This window comes from Rhinoraja longicauda, chromosome 7 (assembly GCF_053455715.1).
Source record: "Rhinoraja longicauda isolate Sanriku21f chromosome 7, sRhiLon1.1, whole genome shotgun sequence".
NCBI classification, from domain to species: Eukaryota; Metazoa; Chordata; class Chondrichthyes; order Rajiformes; family Arhynchobatidae; genus Rhinoraja; species Rhinoraja longicauda.
Window position 1 is genome coordinate 46,193,914 of NC_135959.1, and position 16,585 is coordinate 46,210,498.

The 16,585-nt window shown below is 42.9% G+C and overlaps 1 protein-coding gene across 1 annotated transcript in view; it reads left to right on the plus strand.

The window, feature by feature from the left end:
- The window catches only part of xpo4 (exportin 4), a 100,200-nt gene that overhangs the window by 44,847 nt on the left and 38,768 nt on the right, over positions 1-16,585 (plus strand). Inside the window, exons 8-10 of the mRNA XM_078402434.1 lie at positions 526-683; positions 6,349-6,523; positions 8,563-8,739. Of these exons, the coding sequence (XP_078258560.1) occupies positions 526-683; positions 6,349-6,523; positions 8,563-8,739 (510 nt within the window). The remainder of the gene's footprint in view (positions 1-525; positions 684-6,348; positions 6,524-8,562; positions 8,740-16,585) is intronic.

Genomic DNA, 16,585 nt, shown 5'->3' on the forward strand with positions numbered 1-16,585 from the left:
GTTAAAGCTTCTCTATGTTGGGATTTAACAAACTAAACCCCAAATTACTCTGTGGGGGTTATCCATGTATATATAAATAGCCGTTTCGCAAGTCTTTGGTAGCCAGTGTTGTTTGCTAGTGTTTGAATACTGAGTAATTGGAACCAGTCAAAATGCAAGATTACTTTAATTACCGACTGACTCAATTTCCTCTGTTCCTCTCTTCCCTTCCCCTTCCCAGTTCTCCCACTGTCTTCCTGTCTCCACCTATATCCTTTCTTTGTCCCGCCGCCCATGACATCAGTCTGAAGAAGGGTCTCGACCCAAAACATCAACCATTCCTACTATCCAGAGATGCTGCCTGACCTGCTGAGTTACTCCAGCATTTTGTGATACCTTCGATTTGTACCAGCATCTGCAGTTATTTTCCTACACAATTTTACATTGTCCATTATTTGAAGTAATTCAGTGGTGCAAAAAAAATCCAAGTTTTAATGCATTCACTCAAAGTATATAGAATTTGAGACATTTTTTGTTCCATTATAGGTACATCGCAAAATCAGAGAAGATTCTGACATGGCCCAGGACTCTTTGCAATGTCTGGCACAACTAGCCTCGATCCATGGACCTATATTTCCTGATGAGAGAGCTCAGATTGATTACCTAGCTCATTTCATTGAAGGACTACTCAATATGATTAATGGGTATGCTCTTAATTTATTAGACAATAAGATAAATTTGTGTCTGTTAATAACATACAAAGTAATTTTGTAGAATTATACTTGCTGCTTTTTACCTCCTGGGAGTTAAATAGGATGGGTGGGTCACACTGGTGAAGATTGCTGGTTCTGAATGGAATCACCTGTGTTTAACCATTTCAAATGATTTTTTGTGTAAAATTTTATTGAGATAGATATGGTGAATGCACCATGAATGAGTCCTTTACCCAGAGTAGGGGAATCAAGAACTAGAAACATAGGTTTAAGGTGAGAGGGGAAAGATTTAATAGGAACCCGAGGGGCAACTTTTTCACATCGAGGCTGGTCGGTATCTGGAACGAGCTGACATGGGAGGTAGTTAATGCAGGTGCTATAACAATATTTACAAGATAAATGGATGTGTACATGGATGGGAAAGAATTAGAGGGATATATGGGCCAAATGCAGCTTGGTGGGAATAGCTTAGACGGGTCACCTTGGTCGGCGCGATGAAGTTAGGCCGAAGGGCCTGTTCCCATGTGTATGACAATGTTTGATTGTGCACTGTTAAACTAGGATTCAGAATAGCCAACAAGGAGTGTGATCTGGGATCTCATTGGCATCACTAGGGATTGCAGCGATGCAAGTAAGGTGGCAAATGGGAACGCTTATTGAAATTATTTTGCTTTAGGTTAACTTTTTTAATAAATGTTTTATTTTAGTTACTTTTATTAATTAAAGTTTTAATTTAGTTCTAGCGGTCGTAAAAGTCTCTGAATGGCCAAGTTGTGTCCAGGGCTTTGCTACAGTGAGAACCTATTAGGCAGAAATGATGGCACATTTTCTGTGTGCTGTCTGTGACCCTGCTACCATGGGAGTTCAGACCACCAATGTAGGCCCATCGTATCTAGTCTTGGTAAATACTGGCATGGGGAGACTGCGTGGGTGCAGGCAGCACAGTGGAGCAGTTGATAGGCCTACTGCCTCACAGCGCCAGAGATCCAGGTTCAATCCAGACCTCTGTTGCTGACTGCGTAGTGTTTACACGTTCTCCCTGTAACAGCATGGATTTCCTCCAGGTGCTCCGGTTTCCTCCCATATCCCTAAGACGTGCGGGCTTGTAAGTTAATTGACCTTTGTGAATTGCCCTTCTTGTGTAGGGAGTGGATGAGAAAGTGGGATGACAGGTGATCGATGGTTGGTGTGGACTCGCTGAGCCGAAGGGTCTGTTTTCATGCTGTATCTCTAACCTAAACTAAAAGCAGAAAGCAGAGGAGCGCGTATACACCTAATGTTTATTCCTGGGAAGTGAGGTTTCATGCCATAGGCAATATTTTGGTACACATACTCCACAATACTTTAAAGGAAAATTTGTTGTAAATCTATGATTGTTCTTTACCATCTGAACACAGTCCTGAGGTCATTTGTGGTGTTGCTACTGTAACTCCTGCTGAGGTTAATTTTCTTTGAGGGTCCTGGAATATTTATTGGTTTGTAGAACTTAGCTAAACATAAAAAGGGGATACAGAGAAACTGCTGATGCATTGGTGTTCAGACTGAAGAGGTTCACAAACCTATCCATTCCTTTCAGAGATGACGCCGGACCCGCTGAATTACTTCAGCACATTGTGTTTTTATCCAAACCTATTTTTACTTTCCATTGAAATTTAAATAAGTGAGTTAAGGTAGAGTGGGATGTGTGTGTGAGCCCCAGTATTTCCTAGAGAGTAACTGCAACATGGCAAGCAGGGAATGTGGAGATGGAGTTAAAGGGGAAGCAAATATAGGAGAAATTGCAAAGGACTCTCGAATGAATGGGGAGGGAAGTTCTAGAAGGGATAAGAGAGTAAGGTCAGGGCCAATTGTGACCGGTGTGAGAGGGGAGGTGAATACGGAAATTAAAGTGTTGTATTTAAATGCGCGAAGTATAAGAAATAAAGTGGACGAGCTTGAGGCTCAGTTAGACATTGGCAAGTGTGATGTTGTGGGAATCACTGAGACATGGCTACAAGAGGACCAGGGCTGGGAACTGAATATTCAGGGGTACACAACATATAGAAAAGACAGACAGGTGGGCAGAGGGGGTGGGGTCGCTCTGTTGGTGAGGAATGATATTCACTCCCTTGCAAGGGGGGACATAGAATCAGGAGATGTAGAATCAGTATGGGTAGAAATGAGGAATTGTAAGGGTAAAAAGACCCTAATGGGAGTTATCTACAGGCCCCCAAACAGTAGCCTCGACATAGGGTGCAAGTTGAATGAGGAGCTAAAATTGGCATGTCGCAAATGTAATGCTACGGTGATTATGGGAGATTTCAACATGCAGGTAGACTGGGAAAATCAGGTTGGTAATGGACCCCAGGAAAGAGAGTTTGTGGATTGTCTCCGAGATGGATTCTTAGAACAGCTTGTTCTGGAGCCTACTAGGGAGAGGCAATTCTGGATTTAGTGTTGTGTAATGAACCTGATCTGATAAGGGGACTCGAGGTAAAAGAGCCATTAGGATGCAGTGATCACAATATGATAAGTTTTACTCTACAAATTGAGAGGGAGAAGGGAAAATCGGAAGTGTCAGTATTACAGTACAGCAAAGGGGATTACAGAGGCATGAGGCAGGAGCTGGCCAGAATTGACTGGAAGGAGGCCCTAGCAGGGAAGATGGTGGAACAGCAATGGCAGGTATTCCTGGGAATAATGCAGAAGTTGCAGGATCAATTTATCCCAAAGAGGAGGAACGATTCCAAGGGGAGTAAGAGGCACCCGTGGCTGACAACGGAAGTCAAGGACAGCATAAATATAAAAGAGCAGAGTTACAACAAAGCAAAGAAGAATGGGAAGCCAGAGGATTGGGACTCTTTTAAAGAGTAACAGAAGATGACTAAGAAGGCAATATGGGGAGAAAAGATGAGGTGCGAGGGTAAACTAGCCAAAAATATAAAGGAGGATAGTAAAAGCTTTTTTAGGTATGTAAAGAGGAAAAAAATAGTCAAGGCAAATGTGGGTCCCTTGAAGACAGAAGCGGGGGAATTTATTATGGGGAACAAGGAAATGGCAACGAGTTGAACCGGTACTTTGGATCTGTCTTCACTAAGGAAGATACAAGCAATCTCCCAGATGTTCTAGTGGCCAGAGATCCTAGGGTGACAGAGGAACTGAAGGAAATCCACATTAGGCAGGAAATGGTGTTGGGTAGACTGATGGGACTGAAGGCTGATAAATCCCCAGGGCCTGATGGTCTGCATCCCAGAGTACTTAAGGAGGTGGCGCTAGAAATTGTGGATGCATTGGTGATCATTTTCCAATGTTCTATAGATTCAGGATCAGTTCCTGTGGATTGGAGGGTAGCTAATGTTGTCCCACTTTTTAAGAAAGGAGCGAGAGAGAAAACAGGAAATTATAGACCAGTTAGTCTGACATCAGTGGTGGGGAAGATGCTGGAGTCAATTATAAAAGGCGAAATTGCGGAGCATTTGGATAGTAGTAACAGGATTGTTCCGAGTCAGCATGGATTTACGAAGGGGAAATTATGCTTGACTAATCTTCTGGAATTCTTTGAGGATGTAACTAGGAAAATTGACAGGGGAGAGCCGGTGGATGTGGTGTACCTTGACTTTCAGAAAGCCTTTGACAAGGTTCCACATAGGAGATTAGTGGGCAAAATTAGAGCACAAGGTATTGGAGGAAGGGTACTGACATGGATAGAAAATTGGTTGACAGACAGAAAGCAAAGAGTGGGGATAAATGGGTCCCTTTCAGAATGGCAGGCAGTAACTAGTGGGGTACCGCAAGGCTCGGTGCTGGGACCGCAGCTATTTACAATATACATTAATGACTTGGATGAAGGGATTAAAAGTACCATTAGCAAATTTGCAGATGATACAAAGCTGGGTGGTAGTGTGAACTGTGAGGAAGATGCTATGAGGTTGCAGGGTGACTTGGACAGGTTGTGTGAGTGGGCGGATGCATGGCAGATGCCGTTTAATGTGGATAAGTGTGAGGTTATCCACTTTGGTGGTAAGCATAGGAAGGCAGAGTATTATCTGAATGGTGTCAAGTTAGGAACAGGGGACGTACAACGAGATCTGGGTGTCCTCGTGCATCAGTCACTGAAAGGAAGTATGCAGGTACAGCAGGCAGTGAAGAAAGCCAATGGAATGTTGGCCTTCATAACAAGAGGAGTTGAGTATAGGAGCAAAGAGGTCCTTCTGCAGTTGTACAGGGCCCTAGTGAGACCGTACCTGGAGTACTTACTGTGTGCAGTTTTGGTCTCCAAATTTGAGGAAGGATGTTCTTGCTATTGAGGGCGTGCAGCGTAAGTTTACTAGGTTAATTCCCGGAATGGCGGGACTATCATATGTTGAAAGACTGGAGCGACTACGGTTGTATGCACTGGAATTTAGAAGGATGAGAGGAGATCTTATCGAAACGTATAAAATTATTATGGGGTTGGACACGTTAGAGGCAGGAAACATGTTCCCAATGTTGGGGGAGTCCAGAACAAGGGGCCACAGTTTAAGAATAAGGGGTAGGCCATTTAGAACTGAGATGAGGAAAAACTTTTTCAGTCAGAGAGTTGTGAATCTGTGGAATTCTCTGCCTCAGAAGGCAGTGGAGCCCAATTCTCTGAATGCATTCAAGAGAGAGCTAGATAGAGCTCTTAAGGATAGCGGAGTCAGGGGGTATGGGAAAAAGGCAGGAACGGGGTACTGATTGAGAATGATCAGCCATGATCACATTAAATGGCGGTGCTGGCTCGAAGGGCCGAATGGCCTCCCCCTGCACCTATTGCCTATTGTCTATTGAATGGTGCTAAAAGCAGAGGCACCAGCAAAGGATTGAATGAAACTAGGTGTCTTACTGTTGGTCAATGCTGAATGATAAGATTTGTGAATAAATAACAATTGATCATTCTTACAGTGCCAAGAAGGTATCACCAGCTCCAATGCATGATAAAGACACTGGAGCAGAAATACCCCCTCTGATTATTCTAGGGGCATTTAATTAATTTAATTTAACGATATAACCATTGCACGATGTGGAACACACAGTGCTATATTAACTCAGCAGGTCAGGCAGGATCCTGGAGGACATGGATAGGCAGCGTTTTGGGTAGGGGGCACTTCGTCAGACTCATTGTGGGGGGGGGGGGTAGATAAAGCTGGAATAGAGACGGGGTCAGGACAATGCCTGGCAGATATTTATACTAGGGACTTTCCAATTTTTCTTCAGAGGCTTTCCCTGGTTTCTTTTTTTAGACGCTGCTCTTTCGGTCTTGATAGAACAGGAAAATTACTTGGAGCTTTAATGATACATACTCTAATTATTTCTTGCAGTTTGCAAAATATCGTAGCGTTGAATGCTTACTTTGTGTATTTTAAGAATCTGACAGGTCTGCCCTAAAAATGGAGGAGCAATGCCACCAACATAAATTACATACTGGATCTCAAAAGATCAGAATAAATTGTTCCTATTCAAATGGGGGAGGGGGGAAGAAAATAAATTTAATTCTAGTTAAACAAATCATCATTTAATCTTAATTCAAAACTATAAATATGAATAAAATTACAGAGCTTCAGACTCTGAAATTTTCTTTGACAAGCCAATTTTGCTATTTTGATTATTACTGTTTGTGTTAAGTAGAAATTAACTTCAAGCTCATTGAATTTTCTAGGATAGAAATTGAGGACTCTGAAGCAGTGGGAATTTCCAATATTATGAGCAACTTGATTTCAGAGTTCCCACGTAGTATTTTAACAGCCATTCCAAGTGAACTGTTTTCTTCTTTCATAAACTGCCTCACACATATCACCTGCTCTTTTGGACGGAGTGCAGCCCTAGAAGAAGTGGTAAGTGTTCTTGTATTTCATCTTGACACAATTTGATTTAACGTCTGCCTTGAATTTAAAACATTCCAAAATTAATTCATTTTTGTTATTAATTTGTACAAACACTCTTCTAATGCTATATTAGTATCAAATAACCACTTTTTAATGAAAAAGCAACTATTATAAAATTTACAATGTTGAAAAATGCATGCAATGTCAAATTTGGAAATGATCTGAATAGCATCAAATAGTTTGTATGTGAATATGGTGCAGAAAATTACATAACCAAAGATTGCGGATTCATTTCATGACCTGCATTGTTTTATTCTGAAGAGAGGGATTTATTTTATTTTGTTACATTCTTGATTTTTAACAGACCAATGCTATAGATAAGTTTAGTTATCACAAACTTTATTTCCCAACCATTGTCTTCAGCCCTCCCCTTGGTAACTTGGCAAAACTGACAGTGTTTGTTCCCAGCCTTGATGTCACATTGATGCATAGACTACATATTAGCCCTATGACTATAATCCTCCGTATTATGAGTTTGCACACTTGCTTGAGCTCAACTGCTGAAGCTACTTTCCATAGTATTTTGTTATCTTTTATTTGATTAATCCAGTACATTCTGGCAGCTGATCTCATTCCATTGTTTGAATTTGCTATTTAACTGCTACTCCATTCACCCATTGTCACTCTGATTGCTGAACTACAACAACTTCCAATTGATTACAGTACCTCAGTTTTAAAATCGTCATTTTCAAATCTATCATGATTGCATCTTTTCTGATTTCTTTGAGCTCTGCATCCGTCCAAGAAATCTGTTTATTCCACTCCTGGCTTCTTAATCAGCCCCAAATTTAATTGTTCTGCCATTGGTAGCTGTGACTTGTGCTGCCAAGACCCTGCATTCTAGACTTTCCGTACCTCAAATCTCTCGACCAATTTCACTCACCTTTTCAGTTGCTTTTTGCTGTCTATGATGAGGCAGGGTCCAAGATTGTCCTGGTGACAGAAGTATTGTTGTTAGTGCCATCTAAAAACAGTGCTTGTTAATCACAGCATTGTCTTTTTATTTCAGATTTTCAGCAACTGCAAAGTTCAGGATTTTACAGTTTTATCTTTACCCTCATTCATCCCCATCTATTTATGCTTCACCAGACAAATCAGCTGAGCTTAACAAGTATTCATCTTCGTCTTAGCTGACATTAACAGAATGTATGTCGCCTAGACATGGTCCCCATTACAGAAAAAAATCCCTTAGTCTTTTTCACCCCACCCTCTTTCTCTAACTCAAAGCACCTTTCTAATGGGGTCTTTGGAACAGAGGAAAGCCAAAGATTGTAATTTATTGAACTGATTATTACTTGAATATAAGGAAGATACAAACTCTACTAAATCTATTTGTCAATACTGGTTCCTCGAGTGTTGTTTGCGCTTTTGCGTACTATTTTAGTGTAGAGATACAGCGCTAAAACAGACCTGTCGGCCCACCGAGTCCGCGCTGACCAGCGCTTCCAATACACTAGTATTATCCTACGCGCTAGGGATAATTTACAATTTTTACTGAAGCCAATTAACCCACAGAGCTATACATCTTTGGAATGTGGGAGAAGACCCACTCAGACACAAGGAGATTGTACAAACTCCGTACAGACAGCAGCCGTAGTCATGATCAAGCCCGTGTCAGGCGCTGAAAGGCAGCAACTCTACCGCTGCGCCACCATGCCGCCCTTCTATTTTCCCTAAAAGACTATTTCTACTAAATGCATAAACTTAAAGGCAATTGTACAAATTATTGTTTTGCAGCATTTCATATTTGATACGGTATCAGTAGTTTTTATTATTTTTATTGAAAAGCAAATGTAAAGAAAAATATTCAGCTAGAAAGCATTTTGACGATTTTCAGAACAGTTATGGAAAAAAGTCCAGTGCTTCTAATCATTTCTAGGTGTTCTTGTATGCTATTTTGTTCAGTGGGAAATGGGTCTATTTAGTTCTGTGTGTTTACTCCCTGTTCAATTACAGTAATTAAGGTACAGATTTTTTTTTCTTCTTAGCTGGACAAGGATGACATGGTGTACATGGAGGCATATGATAAACTCCTTGAATCTTGGCTGACGCTTGTGCAAGATAACAAGCATTTCCATAAAGATTTTTTTACTCAACATGCTGTACAAGTTTTTAATTCATACATTCAATGCCATTTGGCAGCACCAGAGGGCACAAGAAACTTGGTGAGTATTATTTCAAAATGTATTCTGTTTTTCTTCACCTTTTCTCTTGCATAAACGGTGTTGAGGTTTGTTTTTCAACCATCAGAATGGATTTTAACGCTAAAGATGATATATCTTACATTTACGCATTCATTTACTTTGAAACAATCCTGAGATTCATTATAAAATGTGTTACTTATAATGGCCGTGGAGCACATTGTATTTGAACTGAAATGTTACCTTTACCAATTGTCCCCCTGCTATTCTTTTCACTTGTCTCAGTTATTATTTATAGAAGAGCCTTCCAAGTGACTTATCAGGCTACGTGTTAATTTGGCGATATTACTGCTGAGTATGACCCTGACCTTACATGATCTTTCATGCGCTCAGTATATTATTCCTGTACACTTGCTGATCGGGGGTATGGTGAAACTCTACTGGACTGTTTGTATGGAAAAGAATTTCACTGTGTTAACAATTAACAAATGTGACAATAAAAAGCACGGTTGACTATTGAATCAGTATTCAGCGGCATAAGCAACAGGACTGAATTTTAACTCCCTTAATGTAGACAGGCTGAACCCAACTGTACCTAATCCACCTTATATCGGGTAAAACAAACTGGAAATTAGCCTTGGATCACATCATTCAGTTAATCACCTACTTTACCAATTGAATCAAAGCAGTTACAAGTTGTTTTTGATTGAGAAAAAATCAAGTGTGCAAAACTCGTAAAATTTGTGTGGCAGGAGCTGTGTGAATTATGATCCTATTATGGTATGAAAAAAGAAAAGCCTCCCGTGTATAAAATTGCTTGCATGCCATCTGATTGATTGCATGCATTGCTTGCATGATCGTTGAGTCTAATCAGCGAGGCTTGAGGTGGAGGTGGAATGGATGTAATGGGTCAAAGATCCCACTCAACTCAGTTGGATGCAGAGTGCCAATTTAGCTACATTCAGAAGGTTTCCAGCAAGCACCAACAGCGAGTTTAGAAGGATGAAGGGACCTCATTGAAACTTAATGAATATTGAAAGGCCTGGATAGAGCGGATGTGAAGAGGATGTTTCCACTAGTGAGAGAGTCTAGGGCCTGAGGCCGTTGCCTCAAAATAAAAGGACGTTGCTCTAGAAAGGAGATGAAGAGGAATTTCTTTAGTCAGAGGGTGGTGAATTTGTGGAATTCATTGCCACAGTATGTTGTGGAGGCCATCAATGTTTTTTTTTTGGCGGGAATTGACAGATTCTTGATTAGTAAGGGTGTAGGGGGTTATGGGGAGAAGGCAGGGGAATGGGGTTGAGAGGGAAAGATAGATCGCCCGTGATTGAATGGCGGAGTAGTCTTGATGGACTGAATGGCCTAATTCTGCTCCTATAACTTCTGAACTTATGAAGCACTGCACATTAAGTAGTAGTGGGGATGTTACAAATAGTATGGTGCTGATGCTTTGCCTTGCATTAAAACATATTTGGGTTTTCAAATATCTCTGATCAGTTATTCCAGAAGGAGGGGAGATAGTTTGATATTATTCTAAGGTAAAGCTCCTTTACCGTTGAGTTCTTATTTAGGCATCGCAACCTAAAAGAACAAAGTGCACTGTTCCAAAGGAGTCGAGAGCTAGATATAAACATCCTCCTTTAATTCTGATTTGCTCTTATTGTGCCATCCTGCAAAAAGATTTGATAGTTTTGAGATATTCCAATGTCAATAGCATATTTGTAGACAAGTAATCATCTTAGAATTCATTGCAGTTGATTTCCCAAATGTACACAAAGTGAAGTTAGAAAGATTTGCGAATCTTTTACAGTCCTTTCAAGGTGTCAACGTTAGTTCTAAATTAAAGTGGAATTTGCATTGTGTTGCACTAGCTCACTAAAAATTTAAAGAACTGTAAAGTTGTTCTCGTACTTCATATTGGACAAATAGTATAAGAGTAACAAATGTTGACAAAACACTTTCAAGTTTAGCTTTCGCACTTGGGACTGTTACCTGTTGCTGGAATCCAAGTGGCTGCTTTGGCAGATTCTTGAGCTTTGCTATCTCCTCACTTGATGGTTATTAAATTTCTCCAGTTTTGCACTTGAACTAAGAAACTTCTTCAATTACAAAAAAGGGGGCTGTCTTTTCTCTCCATCTAATATGTTTTCAATTGTTTTCAAATGTAGCTATAAAGAATCTGTCTATGCAAAAGTACAAATCCATTTACCAGGAACAAAGCAATCCAATCTCCTTCCTTTGGTATTGAGAGCATTACAAGTGGCTAGTTCTGCGAGTTGTACAAGTGCTTTCCATGATGCCTACTTTAGTCCGATTATTAGAATCATACAGAACTCCGGGCATGACCTCCAGAAGGCCATTTAGATTGCAAAGGGACAAGTCAAGTCAAGTCAAGTCAAATTTATTTGTCACATACACATACACGATGTGCAGTGAAATGAAAGTGGCAATGCCTGCGGGTTGTGCACAAAAAGAATTACAGTTACAGCATATAAATAAAGTTAATAAGTTACTATTAGTGTCGACAAAAATTTAGTCTCTGGGGTTATAAAAGTTGACAGTCCTGATGGCCTGTGGGAAGAAGCTCCGTCTCATCCTCTCCGTTTTCACAGCGTGACAGCGGAGGCGTTTGCCTGATCGTAGCATCTGGAACAGTCCGTTACTAGGGAGGCAGGGGTCCCTCATGATCTTACTTGCTCTGGATCTGCACCTCCTGATGTATAGGTCCTGCAGGGGGATGAGTTTAGTTCCCATGGTGCGTTCTGCCGAACGCACTACTCTCTGCAGGGCCATCCTGTCCTGGACAGAGCTGTTCCCAAACCAGACTGTAATGTTGCCGGACAGGATGCTCTCTACAGCCCCAGAGTAGAAGCAATGAAGGATCTTCAGAGACACTCTGAATTTCCTCAGTTGTCTAAGGTGGTAAAGGCGCTGCTTAGCCTTACCCACCAGTGCGGCAATGTGCGTTGCCCACGTCAGATCCTCTGCGATGCGGACTCCCAAGTATTTAAAACTGCTCACCCTATCCACAATCGACCCATTTATCTCCAGTGGCGTGTACGCCCTTGGATGTTTAGCCCTTCTGAAGTCCACAATCAGCTCCTTTGTTTTAGTGACATTCAAGAGGAGGCTATTGTCCTGACACCAGAGTGCCAGATCAGCCACCTCCTCCTGGTAGGCCTTCTCATCGTTGTTGGAGATCCGGCCCACCACCACAGTGTCATCAGCAAACTTGATGATGGAGTTTGAGCTGAACCTGGCCCCACAGTCATGTGTGTACAGGGAGTACAGTAGGGGGCTAAGGACGCAGCCCTGGGGGGATCCTATGTTCAGGGTGAGGGAGCTAGATGTGTGTTCCCCCATCCTGACCACTTGGGGCCTGGCAGTGAGAAAGTCCAGGACCCAGGCACGCAGAGGGGTGCTAAGCCCCAGTTCCAGCAGCTTCTCAACCAGTCTGCTGGGGACTATTGTGTTGAATGCTGAACTAAAGTCAATGAACAGCATCCTCACATAGCTCCCCTGGCTGTCCAGATGAGAGAGAGCGGTGTGTAGAACCTGGGAGACCGCATCATCCGTGGACCTGTTCGGACGGTATGCGAACTGTAGTGGGTCCATGTTGCGAGGAAGGAGGGCGCAGATGTGCTTCTTGACTAGCCTCTCAAAGCATTTCATGACAACCGAGGTGAGGGCCACCGGTCGGTAGTCATTTAAACACGCTGGAGAGGCATTCTTTGGCACCGGTACAATGATGGATCTTTTGAAGCATGCAGGGACCACGGACTTTGCCAAGGAGAGGTTGAATATTGTGGTGAGCAATGGAGCAAGCTGAGTAGCACAAGACTTTAGTACTCGCCCAGATATACCATCTGGGCCTCCAGCTTTCCTCGTGTTCACACGCGTCAGAGCCCACCTCACCTCATGCTCGGACACCGAGAATGTGTGCACATCCCCGGCGGTGGATCCCCCTCTAGCCTCGCTAGCCAGCGCCCCTTCGGTGCTGTTTTTAGACGGCGAGCTGGTGGTGTTACCCGTCTCAAACCGTGCATAAAAAGAGTTCAGGTCATCAGCTAAGGAGGAGCCGGCACTTCCGGTTGAGGGGGTGCTGGACCTGTAGCTAGTTATAGTCCGTGGCCCCTGCCAAAGGCGCCTGGTGTCCTGCTGCTCCATCTGTGACTCCATCTTGTCCCGGTACCTCCTTTTTGCATCCTTCACTGCCCTTCGCAGTCGGTAGGACTCTCCCTTGTAGTCGTCCATGTTGCCGGATGCCAGGCCGGAGTTGTAAGCAGTGGTGCGAGCATTCAAGGCCACGCGAATAGACCTGTCCACCCAGGGTTTTTGGTTAGGGAAGATACTGACCCTTACCGTGGGGATGATGGTATCGGCTATTGTGGCAATGAAGTCCGTAACCGCTTCCGCAAACTCATTTACATCTCTGGAACTTGCTTGGAACGTGTTCCAGTCGACTTCGCTCAGTGCATCTTGCAGCATGGCCTCTGAATGGTCAGCCCACCGCTTTATGTCCCTCGTCACTGTCGCTTCCCGTACTATCCGTTGTTTGTACTCCGGCAGCAGGAAAATGGCAGCGTGGTCAGATTTTCCAAAAGGAGGGAGAGAAACGGCCTTGTAGCCTTTCCTGAACGGCGTGTAGCAGTGGTCCAAAGTTCTTTCCCCCCTGGTGACACACGTGATGTGTTGGTAGAAGTTGGGCATGACCTTTTTGAGATTTCCCCTACTGAAGTCTCCAGCCACCAGCACAGCCGCATCAGGGTTCTTGTTTTGGTGTTGACACAACACATCGTGTAGGGTGGACAGTGCCACGTCGGTGTCCGCATGCGGTGGGATATAGACGGCTGTGATGATCACCGAGCTGAACTCCCGGGGTAGGTAGAATGGTCGGCATGAGATAGTTAGATGTTCCAGGTCCGGCGAGCAGGAACGAGAAAGCGTCTTAATATTTCCAGGATTACACCAGTTAATATTGGTCAAGAAGCAGACTCCTCCGCCCTTGGATTTCCCGGATTCTTCCGTTCTGTCCGCCCGGAAAACAGTGAAGGACTCGGATGGGCAGATCACCTGGTCAGGCACCAGCGGGGTCAGCCATGTTTCGGTCAGACAAAGGATGTTACAGTTCTTTATGTCCCTCTGGAATCTGATCCTTGCCCTCAGGTCATCCAGCTTGTTCTCCAGGGACTGGACGTTGGCCAGAAGTATGCTGGGCAGAGGTGGACGTAAGGCTTGGGTTCTCAGCCTGTTCCGAATCCCCCCCTCGCTTTCCTCGGTGTTTTTTCCGACTTTCCCACTGACCTGCGCTCCCACTGCTGCTGCCGCGGTGCGCTCCTTTGATGATCTATATCGGTGAGTAGTTTTCTGTTTAATAGTGCTCCGGTAGCGCTCGAGTTTAATTTTACGAGCGTTTCCCGGTCGTACATTGGTTAATGCTAAATGCTAGCACACGCTAGAGCACTTAGGGATAATTTTAAAGTAAACATACCAGTTTAAAACGCACAGTTCCCGCAGAGCTACCACGACGGCGACTGGACTGGACATTTTTAGACCAGAGATACAGCGCGGAAACAGGCCCACCGAGTCCATGCCGACCAGCGATCACCCCGTACACTAGCATTGCCCTACACACCAGGGACAATTTACAATTTTGCCAAAGCCAATTAACCCACATCTCCAATTCTATTACGGTTCTGACCTTCCAATTACCTCATTTCAAACTTTGAACTATCTTGAATTGGACTTTATCTTGACCTACACGTTTGACCAATTTCCCTCCTGGGATAAATAAAGTTATATCGTGTCATACACCTTTATCCTTCATTTGTACACTGTGGACAGCTCTCAACCTGAAACGTCACCCATTCCTTCTCTCCAGAGATGCTGCCTGTCCCACTGAGTTACTCCAGCTTTTTGTGTCTATCTTCAGCGTGATTGTAATCATGTTTAGTCTTTTCTTTTACTGGAACAGCGCGCAATAAAAAGCTTTTTGCTGTATGTCAGTACACATGACAATAATAAACTAAACTAAACTCTTATTTAAAGTCCTAATTGTTTCCTGTCATTTCACCAAAAGATTTTCATCTTTAATTAGCCCTAACAGTTTATCCCTGTTATCTAAAAGTAGATATTCTTCTGGCACTGCACCAAAGTGTTATCTTGGTATGTGTTCGTAAATCCAATAATGGTACTTGAGTACCATTGATTAGATGTCCTATCACCTGAATTAAAATCTATCTTAAAACATGATTATTTTTGCAGTTTTAATAAACTTGTTTTAATTTCGATTTACAATGTACCCTTGTATGTTGGTGAGAATAACCAGTTATCCTCAATAAATGTTTAGACTTGCGCCCAACCCACAGGAGGCAAAAAGATGTACAAGCATCAAATTATAGAATATAGTTTACTTTTGCAAGAAAGAAAATAAAATCTTTTTTTTGACCAATAATGTCATCCGGAAGGCTGGCTCCGTCCTGGGGGCGGAGTTGGATTCATGGGAGCTGGTCTTGGTGGTATTGATGAGTGCGTTCGTAGTTAATGACCTTCATCTCTATTGTCTATTGTCTATCTCATTTGACGATACTGTTTTCTTAGTTTTTCGTTTGACTTTTACAAATCTTTTTCATTTTTAAATTACGTGCAAATAATTGAGCTGTAAATTCTTGCCAAGTATCATTTCCTTGAAGTATATTCAGTAGAATGCTTTTCAATGTCTTCACTAAGGATCTGTCTTCACTAAGGAAGATGCAAACAATCTCCCAGATGTTCTAGTGGCCAGAGATCCTAGGGTGACAGAAGAACTGAAGCAAATTCACATTAGGCAAGAAATGATGTTGGTTAGACCGATGGGACTGAAGGCTGATAAATCCCCAGGGCCTGACGGTCTGCATCCCAGGGTACTTAAGGAGGTGGCTCTAGAAAACGTGGATGCATTGGTGATCATTTTCTAATATTCTATAGATTCAGGATCAGTTCCTGTGGATTGGAGGGTAGCTAATGTTATCCCACTTTTTAAGAAAGGAGGGAGAGTGAAAACAGGAAATTATAGACCAGTTAGTCTGACATTAGTGGTGGGGAAGCTGCTGGAGTCAATTATAAAACAGTCAGCATGGATTTACGAAGGGGAAATCATGCTTGACTAATCTACTGGAATTTTTTGAGGATGTAACTAGGAAAATTGACAGGGGAGAGCCGGTGGATGTGGTGTATCTCGACTTTCAGAAAGCCTTCGACAAGGTCCCACATAGGAGATTGGTGGGCAAAATTAGAGCACATGGTATTGGAGGTAGGGTACTGACATAGATAGAAAATTGGTTGACAGACTGAAAGCAAAGAGTGGGGATAAATGGGTCCCTTTTAGAATGGCAGGCAGTGACTAGTAGGGTACTGCAAGGCTCGGTGCTGGGACCGCAGCTGTTTACAATATACATCAATGACTTGGATGAAGGGATTAAAAGTAACATTAGCAAATTTGCAGATGATACAAAGCTGGGTGGCAGTGTGAACTGTGAGGAAGATGCTATGAGGTTGCAGGGTGACTCGGACAGGTTGTGTGAGTGGGCGGATGTGTGGCAGATGCAGTTTAATGTTGATAAGTGAGGTTATCCACTTTGGTGGTAAGAATAGGAAGGCAGATTATTATCTGAATGGTGTCAAGTTAGGAAAAGGGGACGTACAATGAGATCTGGGTGTCCTAGTGCATCAGTCACTGAAAGGAAGCATGCAGGTACAGCAGGCAGTGAAGAAAGCCAATGGAATGTTGGCCTTCATAACAAGAGGACTGAGTATAGGATCAAGTTGTGAAAGAACAGTCTCTAATGAAACATTCCTTGCTTTCTCTGGGGTTAGGATGTTGGTGAGTGTT